Below are 16,155 nucleotides of genomic sequence, written 5' to 3' on the forward strand. Positions count from 1 at the left end.
TGCAGAATATGATATTTCAGTATATTGAAAAAAGGTACGCATTACACAATAATTGTATCATAAATTTTCTAAACATGGATTGTTTTTATACAATGATAATATTAAAGAAGTTTACTGAAAAGATTTTAACTGTGAAAGTAATAACGAATTACAAATAGGAAAAATTATTTGACTAGCATGTTTATAAACTATCAGATCTTATTTCTTTGGTGTGGTAACTGAAAATGATACGAAATTTAAATATTTTTGATTATCTTACAGTTTTCATTAAATCTTAAAAAAGCTCGGAATGTTAAGTTTTAAATTATAAATACTAAGTATCAGTACAAAACACAATGAACAAATAATGTCTGAACATTGTTTGAAAAAATAAAAACGTATCCTCTGACTGTTGCTATAAATTGCAACTGAATATAAATAATAATAGTAATAATACATTATAACCGTTTGAAAAATTCAAGCAGATGCATTGCTGTCGTTAGAAAGATTTTCCATTGGATTATTAGCTAATGGGTCCAATTCAGCAAATAAGTCCAACCATGAATTACCCTTTTGCTTTCCAGTTTTACTCGATTTCTAAAACAAACAAAAAAAATCGATGGATAATTACAATGAAAAGGTAATATTTAACAACCAATAAATACCATTAATTTTTACTTACTTTGTCACCTGTGTTAGTAGTAAGTATACTCTTCTGTCCCATACCAAGTGCCCGCATCTCCTAAACTTTGTTTCAAAATATTTGGTGGTAAAAAAGTATCATTAGACATTGCCGCCTCCCATTCGCTTTCAGTATTTTGTTTATCGCCAAATAGGTCATTTAAAAGAACGATATTTTCTGATGTGAGAGACTGCAACGATTGTTCCCCTTGATTTTGTACTTCTAAAGAAAAATCAGACAAATCAAAGTTTGTATCTGATTTATCAAATATGTCCATCGTTAAACTTTCGTCAAATTTAATTTGATTTCCTTCTTCTGTACTTTTAGTTGATTGTTTATTGTTACGACACATATTATTATCTAAAGTTAAACTTTTAAAAAGCTCATCAACATCGTCTTTATGCTCTACGTTAGAAATGGATTCTGTGACTCCGTTCTTTGAAAAACTAGAATCCATATCTAATCCTTCTAATTCTAATATATTCTTCGTTTCACATTCAATGTCCAATAATTTTTCATCCTGTTTGTTACTTTCAACTGTGCCTTGTGTAGTAGGTTTAACTTCTTCGGCCTCCTCGACATTATCATGAAAATCCATATCAAAAAATGATAATCTGTAATAGAAGATAATATCAGTATTCCAATTACTAGTACTTTTATTAAACTAATAACTTACTTGTCTTATCATCAAGATCGTCCATCGCCTCCTGTTTCTTGGGCCAGTTTAGTCGAAGGTTCAGCAAGCTCTCTTACAACCATGAAAATCGTATCGTTGATAGCCTTTAAAACTGCTCGCTATCGTTGAATATGCTTGGGCAGATTTTTTAGTAAAATTCAGAAGCGTGCTTTGATATAAAACCAAGGCATGACTGAACATGTTACATCTTGCTGCTGCTAATAGATCTACCTTTTGAAGACAATCCAAAGCCAAGTTGTCAAAGACTATCTTCCCTCTAAATTAATATAAATATGTAAATACATGAAATTAAGTATCGAGTACTGTTAATAAAAAAATATATTCTACTTACTGTCTAACACGTGTTTGAACTTTGCGAAATCTTTCCAGCTGTTTCGACGTATCGGGATCTAATTCTTGGGAGATGTTCTTCATCCATGACAGAGCTGCTCTGTACTCTGTGCGAGATTTTTTCCATCGCTTGAACCTTTTGCAAAGTATCTTCGATAGCTCTTTGCCTAAACGTTTCTACTTCTTGATATAAACGGCCAAGCGGAGCTCTGAGGGCAAGCCTTTGTTGCCCGGAATAAGACAACGATTTTCCAACTGCTGACATCATCTTGCCGGCTCTAGTTTTGTCTTGTTTACCGGCATCTTTCAAAAATCTTCCCATTGCATTCTCTTCCTGTGCAAGGGCTATGTAAAATTTTACATTATAATTATCTCTGTTATTTGTTAATTTTTCATTTCTTGAATAATCTAAACTTACTACATAATCTCTCTTGATATTTGTCAATAACCCTTTGCAAGTAAGAGCAAGACTCTTGAATACTACGAAATAATTCTAATTTGGCATCCAACTCTGCGTCGGATGCTACTATACAATCATCTTCTTTCTTTCCCAATTTTCGTGACAAAGCTTGCTTGGTGACCCAAAACTGATGTTGCATTTTTGTTATAGCAGAATCGTCATGCATGTTGGTTCTCTGTACCCAACAGTCAAAAGCATTCCCTGATACACCTGATCCATTCTTGTTACTAAAAATGAATAAATTTGTAGGTAGACACCTTATCTATAATGTTCTAATGAATATAAGCTTTCTTAAACAATATAATTTTATAATAAATATTATAGGACTTACTATGCATTCATGGTGAAGATTATAATTTTAAAATGGAATTGTGGTTAACGTTCGTGACCTAAAAGTAACTTTGAAACGTTATTTAAAATAACAAATCATTTACACGTATCATATTTATTTGACACACATATTTAATGGTCTAGAATGAATTAAACACAGAACGCTTAAGTTTTAATGCGCGCAAGAATACGAACACATCCTCTTCCTGTCAACTTGACAGAAGCAGATAACCACAGATAACAAGAAGCCCCTTTAAACTTTACTCAGTGACTATAGATAAAAAAAGACTGCACATGCCTTGTTCTCGAGTAATCTTGACTTTAGGGGTCCTAGACATCCCCACGTGAGGTATGGATGAACAGAACATAATTGGTATGACAATTTTGCTTGTTTTACCAGTCTCTCTTTTGCTACACCTCACAGTCACAATTGGAGAACCACAATCTTAAGTCTAATTGATTCTATTCTTTGGAAACTAATCAGAACAAGACTGAAAAATTATTAAACAAGTTGTTTAACGAATTTGCATTTTAAAAAGCCCGCCATGAATTGAATATATTTAAAATTCGATGCTATCGCCATCTATAAAAGAATGGCGGAAACTATTCAACGACTTACCGACAGGGTTTCCGAAACAGGGAACGCTCGCGCCATCTATCGGGAATTCGCGGAAACTATTCGTCGAATAGTTTCCGCCGTTCTTTTATAGATGGCGGTAGCATCGAATTTTAAATACGATTCCTGGCGGGGTTTTTAAAATGCAAATTCGTCAAACAACTTGTTTAATAATTTCTCAGTCTTGTTCTGATTAGTTTCCAAAAAGATAGAATCAGTGAGACTCAAGATTGTGGCTTAATTTTTAATCTTTGAATTTGATCAAAATAATTTTGAGGAAACTTGAATTAAAAATTGCAGATTATCATAATAGTCTGTATCGTGTTTGTGTTTGTAATTTAAATAAACAACTGTATTTATAAAAATAATTCATTCGGTAGAATGCAAATAATTTTGTTAGTTCAAGGGATTGTGTAAAAAAAAGATAAGTTGTTCCATCTGTTATTTCTAGGTCGCTGTGACAAGCATAGATTATGAGGAAAAACAGCAAAAAGGCAATGGCGGCTATTCTTTAGGCGACTATTGAATTTATTATGAAAAATTTCGGAAAAATGTGATCTACGTGTTGATTGAAGAAAAACATATTCGAGGTATGTGTTGGTCAGACTTTTGTTAAATTTCCGAATCTGACAATCAGTTGCAGTTAATACATTCCGATGGATGCCACATGCAACCACATGTGGATTTAAAATTAACAAATACTTTGTTACAAAAACACAATTAATCATGAAATACAATTTTATTCATTTTAAACAGTATCTTAAGTGTTTCCTATCAAATTTACCAACTACAGTAAAAGGCACAATACAGGATTGTATTTCATTCTTACCGCATTTGTATTATATCTTTTACTTAATTAATTGTACTTTATCTGTAATCCACATAACGATGGTATGCTAATTTTATTTTTTATTCAAATCTACGTGTTTTAAAGTAATGGTATTTTCGAGTGGCTTGTATAATGTATATTATAAGAGGATATAGGAGGTTTGAACCAGTTATGAAACAAATTCGATTCTTAGAAATATTATTATATATCGTATAAATTAACTAATAAGTATATATTTAATATATAAGATTGCAATTTGTATTTTCTCCTATTTTTTAAATATTATTATTATGTTAAATAAAATATTTTATTTCTCTATTGAATTTATGTACGTATAATTTTAAATGATTATGTTACTTTATTTATATGGTTTTGATTATTTTGTTATTGTTATGTTATTATATAGAATAAATTATTTTTATTTATAATTGCGTTTGTTTCTTTTGCTTTGTTATCAGTTCCTTACTCTCACTGTTTTGCAATAGAATAACATGTATAATTAATTGCTTTATTGTATAATGTCAGGTGTGGCCCAAAGGCGGAGGGATGATATTGCTCCTAGGAATAGAGATGGCACACAGTATGTGCAGACAATGGCTGACAAACAAATAGAGCAGTCGCTGAGTTCAATGAGTAACGAATGGTTGTTGATAGTAGATCAGATAGGAAAGATCGTCGGCTGGCAGGAAGGAGTAAAAAATCGAGTGTGCCTAAGTAATGAGCGAGACTCGGCATCATCTTCACTCGGTTTCGGACTTGTATGCAGCCGACGAGATAGAAGTACTTTTGTTGGAAGAAATTCGTGACCTGGAATTACCTGCCTCTGCGTATTCTAGACCTGAGGATATACAAGATTTTGACATCGGTATCGACTTTTTATATATTTTATATACTATTCGAGAAGTTTGATTTTGAATATATACATATATATATAGAGCTGATACTATATTAATAGCAGGTAGTAGGACAGGGGGGCAAATTAGCTCCCAACCTTTGGAGCTGGATTCACCAGGGGTCCATTCGACAGTCCATTCATGGGACTCACATGCTAATTATCATGGTCACTACGGCTATGGTGATCACCATGACACTTCCTCCAATGCTTTGGCTTGGCCAAGAACAAGCCATTTGGTTCTTTACTGTGACATACAGGGACATCTTAAAACAGCTATCGGCGTTGTTAGACTTTTACTGCTTGTAAGTAATATTTATCATTCACCCAGGGGGGTCTCTTTCTCTCTGAACGATATTAAGTTAAATTGTTTGCATAGATATCATCTGCAGCGTGTTTGGCAACATTATGCAGCTCCGGCACTGCCAAGGTCAGCTTATTTATGTTGCCTTTAGTCGGGCGGCTGCGTTTCATGATCTTTGTAGCAGTTTTCTGTTTTTTGATCACTGCATTGCTCCTCTTCCTTGATATTTCGCATGTTATCTATGTTTTTCCTTTCAATTGGGCTAAATTGGTAAGTAATCAATGATTTATTAAAATTTCATTTGTTTCTATATATTAATATTACATAATTAAAAGTATCAAATCAATGAATATATATATATATATATAAATATATTTTAATATATTTTGACACTAATATATCTGATAGAATCCACCTCTTATAGAATGCTTGGGTATTCACTGGTATAGGCTTATCTTATGCCTTGAGTAGTGCGTTATTAGCATGCTCCATATGGGAATATTACAGTGGAGGTTGGGTACCAAAACGCACTCGTTCTCAGTTATCTGCTGCGGCAGTACTTGGATTATCATGTGCTATTTTAGCATTTTTACTTTCATGGATACATGGTCGCAGTAGATCAAGTTGCAGGAATCCAGATAGTCGTAATCATACACCGACGCAACTTTATAAACCTGTTGATAATTCTTCCTCTTCTGGAGTAAGCGTTTTACGTATTACATTATAAACCAAAATTTCAGGTATATTAATATATGTATAATTTTACCTACGACAGGTTACTCTGAAAGAACGAAGCCCTAAGAGGCCAGATTCGTGGGTTGTAAAGAATCAACAGTCCAAGAAACAAAATACAGATAGTGATACAAATACAAATAATGGCCATCACGGGAACGATACTCATTCAAGATATAAACAAGCCGCTAAAAGAAAGGATCATTGGGCTTCTGCGAGACAGCATTTCTTACCCTCCGAAGAGAACAATCAAGATATTCAAAGAGATGATGTTAACACCGAAAGGAGGAGAAGAAGACGAAGAAGAAACGGTGATAGTAGTTCGACAGGCGATGGAAATTTAATAAGTAATAAAACCGATAGTGATCATATTATTGAAGATAACAAACCTAGACGAGTGCCGCGTAAACTAGCTCTCCAGTCGGTAGAGCAATCACGACCTTGGCCTGGTGCTGAACGCGGTAGCAGTAGTTCAATGCAAATTAGAAACAAAACTTTACAAATCCCAGTGAACAATAACGCACAGGACTATTGTGGCATAGATGAATCTAGTTCGATGCAAGTGACTCAAAATGGTTTTCATTGGGAAATGGAATGTACATCTAGTATCAGTATAGAGAAAACAACAACAGAAATAGCTATGGATCGTACTGCCATGTGGTCTGGACAATGGCATCCACCACCTGATGACGTTCAACCATGTTCTAGTAAAACTATTGATCCTTACAGCTTTGCCTGATCAAATTTCGAAAATGTATAAATATGTTCTAGATAATATTGGACTCATTGCAGTGAATGACTTTTGGGAACAGTTATATAGTACAGAAGTTTCCCTTGAAACAAAATAGTTCCATAATATCATACTTAATTTTACTTTTTATTCTTTATGTTAAAACAATAAATGCAATATTTTATTGTTTTATCTATATGTTATTTCAATCATGAATTTATTGAATGAAATACGTTTCAAATTACGTCTAGTCATGTTAATTTCAAGGTAGTGCACAGTGATCACGAGATACTCTATTTATCATCTTCTATATCTGTGTTCTTGTTCTCTGTGCGTAAAACAATTTCTTTTTTTTTTTTTTTTTTAACATAAACTGCTGATCAGTTATTTCGTATAATTGTGTAAAATTCTATTCCACAATTTAACAAGGGGACACGAAGGACAAAATTGTATCTGAAGATTTGAGAATCCTGTATAAAGTTATTATTGCCTTGTATATTATGCTGCCAAGAAGATAATTTACCCTTAGTTAACGATTTTTGACATTTTGCATCACACAACCAGACTGCCCAACTTTGATATACAGACAATGTCGTCTCATTCCAATTATATAATAATTAATAAACCTAAATAATAATGGGATTATTTGTAAGTATAGTTTTTACTAGTATCTCAACACTAAAGTATTTCTTTACATATTATTTTTATCGTACTTTTAATACCAATATATTTTAGTTTTATGTATACTAAACAATTCAATAGCGTTGATAAAATAATATAATTAAATTTACCAATATATTATTTTGGTATTTGTTAAATTTTTCAATTTAGATACAATTGTTTTCTTATTAGAATCAGTTCGATTATAATTATTATATGACAAATCAGTATGCACGGAACAAACGTTTAAACTGTGTTATTCCAACTTCTTAATATTAAGATATGCTCATTAAAATAAATATGATTGTTGCACAGAGATGGACATAGAAATGAGTTTTACAAATATGATTAAAAGAAGCAACTGTTTTTCATGATTGTAATATAGTGTAATACAATACTTTTTAGTGCTTTATAAAATGATGATTCAGTTTTTAGATGCTTATTTAGTTTAGCAGTCGAAGGACGGTCCATCTCTATTTTGTAAAAGATACAAGCACTATTTTCAATCCCTACATGTAATTTAAAGACAATTAGACGAGGAATTTAATGAGCAGCAGTGAGATTCTGTTACTTCTTTACTTTAACGAAAATTTCAAGTCATTTCTAGTCCAGTACTCTTGTATAATCTTATCTCTTAACTGATTCATCAAAGAGAAAAGTAATTTTTAGTACATACATATCGTATTAGAGGTACAATTTATCTTGAAAGTTATTAAAAACGTTGCATTTTCTGACCAATTGGTCCTTAAAATCCTTTTCTTTTTTCTATATAAGAAGTGACATATAAAATGAATTACATTGGAACCTCTGTTTTCTTCAGTTGAATAAAATCATTATAATCACACGTATATAAAAAGTAACTAATTTCAACTAGGTTCATAAGCGACAACTATTTTGTCTTTTGATACAATATTAGAGTATACACCCAAATCAGACATTTAATTACATGTGGGCGTGTTTAACGCGTCAGTTGTTTAATCAATTATAAGAAAAAAAAGTGTGTGTTTATATAGAGTCATACAACAAAAGAGGATAATATATATTATAGTAGCTTCGTTGTGGTAAACACAAATAATTGTAACTTGTTTTTTTTTTTGTTTTTTTTAAACACAACGAAGGAATAAATGTAATTTTTCTTATACACAGTACATATTGATGTACTAATGAAGTGTTTGGAAATACAAATACATTTCACAAGAAAAATGTTGGATGGAAATGTTACATAGTGCAAGATATTTAGCTTAAAAGTTTACCTAAAATGATAAAAAAAAAAAAAATATGTATGGACACTGCCAAAAAAAATGTAATGCTCTTTGAGTGTCATGTATGTCAAACAACTTTGTTACTTTTCGGTAACATAGTATTTGAGGCTTTACCTCGCTACAATCTGCAATACCTCATAATAAATGAATTGTTAAACTTATATTTAGTACGTGAATCTACAACACTGTTTAATATATTTCTGTATAAACTTTAACCGAAAACGCTTCAAATTATAGCACAAATATTTAAATAATAACGTTTAAATAGGATGCAAATTGGTTTCATCTCTCTAAAAGGGTTGTTGTTATTATTTTTCTCTAAATAAATTCACTCTTTCTTTACTATGAATTAATCATTGAAAAAAACTATTAAGATAAGTAGGAATAATTATCTACAATTTTTTTCTGTTTTCAGTTTGTTCACCATGAATTTTTTTGTATCTTTTAATTTTAATAATAAAATCAATTAAAATATAAAGAGGTATTTGCATTAAATCTAATGTAATAGTTATTTGATCAAATATTGATATCTTAGGCTATTATTCAAATTGATCTATAAACAAGTATTCATGCTAATAAACAGCAACATTTATTCTACGCACAAACATTATCATTCTTTTTTTTTATATAGCATATTAAAGTAATTATAGTTACCATATGATTTAGTTTCATTTTAAGTTAATCAAAATACTAATGTTGAATACAAATATTATTTTTCAGTATAGATAAACAATCTTTGAACAGTGCAATTCAATGGTATAAAGAAAATTTGCTTATGCACATCTACTGTGTTTATTAATCACTATAACATTAGATAATGACAATCCAAAAAAAGATAAATGAACTACATGATGCAAGAACCCTTTGGCCTAACTTTGTTCATTAGTTAATATCAGGAAGAAAAAAAAATTCTTTGAATACATTTTAAATAGGTATTGATACCAAGTATTGTGAGCATTGTTAAGATGATGCTATCAATACTAAAGAACATTGAATATCTGATATAATAATATTTCTATTTGTAGACTTTGCAGAGGTAGGTGTATTAAATGTTCTCTGAGACAAGAAATGATTATTGTGAGTTGATAAATGTGGTTGAATAAATTACCAAAAGTTAAATAATTTCAATTTCTAACTTGTTGGTAATTTGTTATACTTCATAGCGATGGTCTGGACAATAACGACTAATGATCCATATAACACTTAAGTTAGTATTGTCGTTTATTCTTTTAAAAGCCGTTTTATACACTTAGGAAATAATGAATTAAAACGACTGTTGTATAGTGTATATTACACAAAAGTCGTAAATGCGTATATTATATGTTAATTATAAATAAACCACGAAATGTTAGTAATTAGAGATAAATTTGTTCTATGTTAATTAAAGAAGAAACACGTGTACATTTGTTAATATGTTGTAAGTATTAAGGTTCGATTGGCGTCAGTAAGGAATGATATCCTGCGTATATGCATTTAGAAAAGAAATTGTCACGCAATCGTTCAAAATACAAAAAAATTATTAAAACTATTCGCGATTAATCTAGCATTCATAGTTATTATCTTTTACCAGTGCCAAAATATACATATATATATGTATACTAATACAGATACATACATATACAAATATAAAAACGTATCAATGTTCTATTAATTGTTGAGACTGGTGTAAGATAAATGAAAGGATGAGAAATTTTATTCAGTCTACTTTCCTAATTCAATAATTTACTTAACGAGCTTTTAAGCTTATAAGCTTAAGCTTAAAGAACTAATTGTTTATGTTACTGTTTCCTGTCTCTTTCAATTTTCTAACTATATCCTCTAATTTTTTACGTTGTACCATTTGCTTCATTTCCTTATTTTTATCTTGTGTGAAACACTGAATATCCACTGTTTTTACATAATGCAATACAGAATTCCTTCTGACGTAAGAATAAAAAAAAAAAGAACAAAAAGTAGAATGTATATTGTGTTAAAAGCAATGACTAGGAAACTTACTCTCTGTTTCTTGAAAGCTGAAGTGGAAACTAAAACAAGAAAAAGTAAGATTAAATAAATACTTTGTAACATTTATATATTCAGGTAATTTGTAATATTCAATTGTATCTCACCTCTTGTGAAAATCTTAATTGTTTTGCTTTTGGATGTCTCCAATCGTATTGTACCCAAGTGTACGGAGTATTATACATATTTGATAGTCCTGATTGTGTCACAGAATGCACTGCAAATTGTGGGTTTCCAGTTAATTGTTCATGTTTTTGCAACAACTGTTGTTGATACAAATGAGCAGAATAACACGGATCATATTTGGTAGAAGTTTCCACGGATGACAATGCCATGGAATTTGCCACTGCCACTATGAAATAATATACATACATATATACATGCCCTTGTTAAGGTTATTTAAAACATTAGTTACAATAATTGCAATAAACCTTTAGCTTTCTGAATATTGAGTAATGTATCATAATATTGTTTTTTAAATGTAGCCAACTTTGTAATAGATGCAGATTGTTGTAAGGTGTTACAATTATTTTGCTTTGTTTGCTTCACTGTATATCTGAATATAAATAGTTTTATTAAGTATATTATAGATCATTAAAAATATTAAATCTGTAAGATAGTTTTAATAATACTTGTACTGTAAATGTTCTATATTATCCTTTTTTTCACATTCTATTGCTTGGGTTTTACCAATTACTGTGTTCAAATTTCTATGAAGCACTTGCAGTTGTGCTGATTTTGGATAAATATTCATTGATCTTAATGGCTTCTTTTCAGTATATTTGTTTATATTCTCTGATACATTTACATATTTCTTAGTATTTAATATAAAATCTAATTGATTCTTATTTTCCAGATTTTTCTCAGTTACAGAGTCCCAACATTTGGATATGGGAGGGGCTATATGCACAGATTTGATTTGAGGGAATATTGGAACTTCTAAGTACATTAGAAAAAGAAATATTTGTAATATTTATAATCATTAAATAAACACGTATTCGTAAAACTAATTGTATTACCAATTAAAATTTCCTGTTCTGCACGTTTTAGAAAACTGTATAAACTTTTTTTAAGTTTTCTATGTGCTGCAAAGTTATTCGTTATAAAATTATTTTCTTCTAGCGTCTGAAATGTTATCGTTTACAACAAATATAGGATACTAAAATAATTGTTTTTATGTATAAATTTAATTGTCACCTTTGAATTCATTACTGTATCTTTTTCTTTCTCATCATAACATACAACATCCATTTTATATATATCTTGTTGAATTACTTGTTCATTTCTCAACTCTTGTACATAATATTTATACATCTCCTCATTGATAATTTTATTCTTTTTTAAATCTTGATTTAAATCTTCATTGTATACTGCTTTGCAATTCATTTCTGATTTTAAGGAGTATTTACTATTGTGTGTTCCTCTTAAATTTGAAATTCCACTTTTATCCTGCTTATTTAAAATAACTCCATTTTTATAGAGTTTTCTTTTAAAATATGTATTATCCTATAATGTTAATTTCAGTTTTACTTGAAAAATATCAAAACCATTAGTTACATTTCAATGATAAATAAATGATTTTTACAAACCTGGTATAATGTACGATGTACATTAGCTATATTGCAATGATTATAGTTATTAAATTTATCAATTGATAACTGAAAATGTGGAGTCTGAAGCCATTCTAATTTTGACTGAAGTTTTAATGATTCCTCTTCTTCGTTAACATTTGATAAAAAGTTTTGTTTGATATTAATACAAGCTTCTATGTGTGGGATGTTATTATCTAATGTATTATACACATAATTCACATTTTTTACATGACTATGAATCATAGAAATTTCATTAGGAGGGAAGCCTCGAAATACTTCAGGTACTGAAGATATAAACTGTTTGAGGAAAAATAATTGATATATCAAAACTAAGTTATAAGAATCCTCAAATATACATGAAATCAATTTTTACATTCTTATTTACTTCAAAATTTTGAGAAGATGTATTAACCAAAATATTCTGATTCAGATGCATCTTTGATTTTTCATCCAAACCTTCTGTGTGAAATTTATTTTCAGGAACAGAACTAATTTAAAAAAGCAAGGATATACTCGTTAACATGTTATAGAGACATAGAAAATACTTGAACATACTTTTGATATGCAGCCATATTATTAGCTGATTTAATTAGGTCAATAGTTTTACAAATTATGTCTTTTATCGCAATATCTGAAGCACCTTTTGGCAGTGGTATGGTAGAAATGATGTACTCTTGCATATTACTGTCAAAATTTTCAGACAAAACAAGTAATGTTTTCAGTACATGCTCATATGCATTTATACCATCATCAGGATGGTACATACTTAGTAGTTGATTTATTGCATTAATAACATTTTTGTACTTTGAATTTTGCTGCAAAGCAATCCATGAAAATGGGTAATTTTCAAACGTTGAAGTAACATTTACTGTGGTATTCCCATTTTCTTCAATCACTAAAATAAGAAGTTAATTTAAAAGTATTAATAAGTTTTCCTTTCTGTACATGTAAAATTAATATAACAATTTAATAAATTATATAATTTCAATGAAAAAAAGGTTCAAATGAAACTGATGTGAAATATTTTCATTACGAGATTAAACGTGAAAGGTGTATTATAATTTTAAACACAGTATTTTAAATTCCATTGCTACTTACTATCGGTGGAATTCTTTATTTCCATCTCGACATAAACGTCTTTTTATAAAATGACAGTTTTTCTAATGTAACAAAATTCGTAAATACAATTAATTGGTAATTATCAAATAATGAAAACAGCTGCTTCAATATATTATTGTCGACAATCGAATAACGCGTTTCTGGCAAGTTCGTTTGCAAGTCGATTAAGATCGGATTACAAATTGAACTGCAAAACCCATTTTGATTTTACATTAGGTAAGAGATAATATTATGTTATCTTAAATTATAAAAATATAGGGCAAATTTATGTATAGTTCTGGTAAAAAATATTAAATTAAACAACTGTAATATTTGTTAAAGTAAAGCAATACAAATGAGAAGGAAATTGCTTTTCCAACTGGTATAAAGGAATTATACTGGCTAATTATAAAACACAAGTGCACTTTCTGTTACAATGGATTATTTTAATGAGAGTATTAGTCTTATATTAATAGTCTTAAAAGCTTTGCATATATTATCATCTGACCACTGCTATATAAGCAACGACAAAACATAGTTCAATAACTTGATGCAAGATGTTTCTGCTAAAGGATCTATTACTTTTCTCTTGTTTAACAGTTTTAGTAGCCAGTGCAGCTGTTAAAATTCCAACTAAGACACCATGGACAAGCAGTGCTTCAAAATCTGGTAATATAAAATTTTTAATTTTCTATATACTTATATCCATGTAATACATGTTCTAATATATAAAATATATTTTTAGTTTATTCAAGAGCCATTGGACCACCAATGGGAATGGACACTATAACAGTGCCTTACATGGGAAAGTCTCCATTCTTTCCAAAATTTGTTGATCCTAAAATGATGATTTCGAAAAAGACTGACCTATTGAGCAATTTATTTGGAGGTTTAGGACCAGCATATCCTCCAGGCTTTAAACCATACATGCCATACGGTGCTAGTGGACCATCTTTATACAGTGCTGCTGATGCGACACAAATGTTCAATGCTATGAGCAAAAACAGCGCAGATGAGGGCAATGGACCATACAAACGTGGAATTTTTGGACCGTTCAGCGCTAAACCTTTTAGTCCTATGGGTTCTAAATTTGGACCAATGTCTAAATATTCAGGCTTCAATACTATACCTGATTACAGTATGGAAAATGAATTCTCCCGTAAAAGGAGAAGCATAGACGAATCTCCTGTAGCGAAACTCCGATCAATTATGGATGCCGGCATACCAGAAACAAAGAATTTTGGACCTCCGCCACCTTATCCAACTCTTGCTCCAATTTCTGAAGAACCAGAAGATGAAGTTAACGTATTGCTTAAAAAAATGGGAGGTGGAACAGCACCAAAACAATATTTACCAGGAATGTTTGGACCTTTCGGACCCGTGGTTGATCCATCGATGTTTATGGCAAAAAAGTCCGCTTTCTTGGATACACTGTTTAAAAATCTTGCTACTAGTACCACTCCGTCACCAGCAGATATGGTAACCGCAACTTCTACAGAAAAAAGTACCATCGTTCCACCGGATTTTTGGTTTCCAACGTCAATAATTCCAACTCCAACTGAATATAATGACAAGGTGGAACAATTCTTGGATAAATTATTTGAGACTTTGAAGATCAACAAAACCGCGGCATCGAGCGAAGACGAAAGTGCATTTAAAAATGACTTTACAAGATCTGCCACGTTCGATGAAGACATCGTACAATCAAAGATTGCTAGATCCGCTGAAGATTTATCATCGATCAACGCAGCTAAAGATACAATTGTTGACACTATTCTAGCCGAACTGGGTGACCTGAAGAGTAACATGGTAACAACAATGAACGATTTGATCAGCTATGAAAAAACTGCATCGCCGACGTCGTCAAAGAAGCCTTTTAAATCATTCGGGCCAGGTATGTGGCCAGGTATGAAACCTGCTCCAAATGGGATGCTTCCCTTTCAACAGAAGATGGCTATCCTAAGTCGAGTATTTGATATGTTAACGGATCTGCAAAAGAACATTACTTCAGCAATACAAAATGTAGTAAAAGCAAAAATCAGTTCTGTTGCACCTCAAGGATCAGGAACCTATCCGTCTATGTTGAATGATTTTACCACGCCTGTTAATATCAGTCTTTTGGATGCTATTAAACAAAGACTGGACTCACTTGATTACGGAATGCCTATGGCTTATAATCCAAGTTTCAGTCAATTTGAATCAAAAATGGCTAGATCATTGTCAAAGGGCCCGTCATCATTCTGGGGGTCTTATCCTGAAGATTCAGCTAATATAAAACGACAAGTTGATAGCGATACCGAATCTTTGATAAGTAAAAATGCTAACTTTGATCAAAAGCAACAGGCACGTTCAGTGAAAATGCAAATGCATCAAGGATATCAAAGTTTACCAGCTGGTGCTATAGAGTCTGTACAAGCAGGAGGTGGATCGGTTCCTGGTCATCAAGGCGGAGGAATTAAATTATTCGTAAGTATTTAAATAAAAGAATAAGAAAAATGATGAATCAAAGTTTGTAAAAATTCTCTAGTATGAATTAGATTAAGAAACGTGAGAGCTTCATCTGTTTCCAGATACAAATGCCTGCATTGCCTAATATGCTAGTGCCAGGCTTTCAAAATAATAATTACGAAAACTAGGTACGTGAATTTTGTGTACTGTGAATATCGTGCACATGCTCGTCTGTTGCAGGATGCCAATAATTACGACGACACCAATCAATGGGTCAACTGGATGGAATATCTGAAAAATGACTATCATGGGCACAGGCATCACAATCATCATTAGGCTATTGATCGAGCAGGAATATTTCCATCAATTGTAATTACAAACTTCTATCTTTAAACTGACTATTTTTCGTATACTATATGTCACGTGTACACTTAATAATATTTCAATAAAGTGAGTTTTGCAACATACATGGTGTCGACAAAAGGCACACTTTGAGAATCTACTATTTTAAAA

General features: G+C 31.0%; 4 protein-coding genes across 7 annotated transcripts; 2 read left to right on the top strand and 2 right to left on the bottom strand.

Moving 5' to 3' along the window:
• On the bottom strand, nucleotides 1–2,841 carry LOC114871173 (islet cell autoantigen 1). The gene is given in 10 exon segments (XM_046285890.1): nucleotides 1–576; nucleotides 662–712; nucleotides 714–1,275; nucleotides 1,334–1,359; nucleotides 1,361–1,423; nucleotides 1,425–1,614; nucleotides 1,690–1,808; nucleotides 1,810–2,033; nucleotides 2,107–2,375; nucleotides 2,480–2,841. Coding segments are annotated over 10 exon segments (1,635 nt in total). The 5' UTR covers nucleotides 2,491–2,841; the 3' UTR covers nucleotides 1–456.
• Nucleotides 2,842–3,372: 531 nt separating this feature from the next.
• On the top strand, nucleotides 3,373–6,773 carry LOC114871174. Of its 2 annotated transcripts, none has more exons than XM_029176759.2 (6): nucleotides 3,373–3,684; nucleotides 4,449–4,788; nucleotides 4,882–5,120; nucleotides 5,195–5,389; nucleotides 5,544–5,819; nucleotides 5,895–6,773. In XM_029176759.2, exons 2-6 carry the CDS (start codon nucleotides 4,641–4,643, stop codon nucleotides 6,588–6,590), a joined length of 1,554 nt encoding a protein of 517 aa, XP_029032592.1. In that variant the 5' UTR covers nucleotides 3,373–3,684; nucleotides 4,449–4,640; the 3' UTR covers nucleotides 6,591–6,773. The 2 variants fall into 2 exon arrangements, with proteins under 2 accessions (XP_029032592.1, XP_029032591.1); XM_029176758.2 differs by having other exon boundaries at nucleotides 3,374–3,684; nucleotides 4,879–5,120.
• A 142-nt stretch (nucleotides 6,774–6,915) lies between these two features.
• LOC114871175 lies at nucleotides 6,916–13,752 on the bottom strand. 2 transcript variants are annotated; one of them, XM_046285889.1, is made up of 11 exons: nucleotides 13,195–13,752; nucleotides 12,652–12,991; nucleotides 12,482–12,584; nucleotides 12,094–12,393; nucleotides 11,665–12,010; nucleotides 11,524–11,589; nucleotides 11,137–11,443; nucleotides 10,936–11,060; nucleotides 10,612–10,856; nucleotides 10,499–10,527; nucleotides 6,916–10,419 (listed from the first exon to the last, which is right to left on the bottom strand). In XM_046285889.1, exons 1-11 carry the CDS (start codon nucleotides 13,217–13,219, stop codon nucleotides 10,269–10,271), a joined length of 2,037 nt encoding a protein of 678 aa, XP_046141845.1. In that variant the 5' UTR covers nucleotides 13,220–13,752; the 3' UTR covers nucleotides 6,916–10,268. The 2 variants fall into 2 exon arrangements, with proteins under 2 accessions (XP_046141845.1, XP_046141844.1); XM_046285888.1 differs by having other exon boundaries at nucleotides 6,916–10,527; nucleotides 11,524–11,629; nucleotides 11,702–12,010.
• Nucleotides 10,404–16,109, top strand: LOC114871171. Of its 2 annotated transcripts, XM_029176755.2 has the most exons (5): nucleotides 10,404–10,542; nucleotides 13,795–13,863; nucleotides 13,940–15,660; nucleotides 15,765–15,830; nucleotides 15,883–15,959. In XM_029176755.2, the coding sequence occupies exons 1-4, from the start codon at nucleotides 10,404–10,406 to the stop codon at nucleotides 15,828–15,830; spliced, it is 1,995 nt and encodes a 664-aa protein (XP_029032588.2). In that variant the 3' UTR covers nucleotides 15,883–15,959. The 2 variants fall into 2 exon arrangements, with proteins under 2 accessions (XP_029032588.2, XP_029032587.2); XM_029176754.2 differs by lacking the exon at nucleotides 15,765–15,830 and having other exon boundaries at nucleotides 15,883–16,109.
• Nucleotides 16,110–16,155: the final 46 nt, after the last annotated feature.

This window comes from Osmia bicornis, chromosome 5, assembly GCF_907164935.1.
Source record: "Osmia bicornis bicornis chromosome 5, iOsmBic2.1, whole genome shotgun sequence".
Taxonomy (NCBI): Eukaryota; Metazoa; Arthropoda; class Insecta; order Hymenoptera; family Megachilidae; genus Osmia; species Osmia bicornis.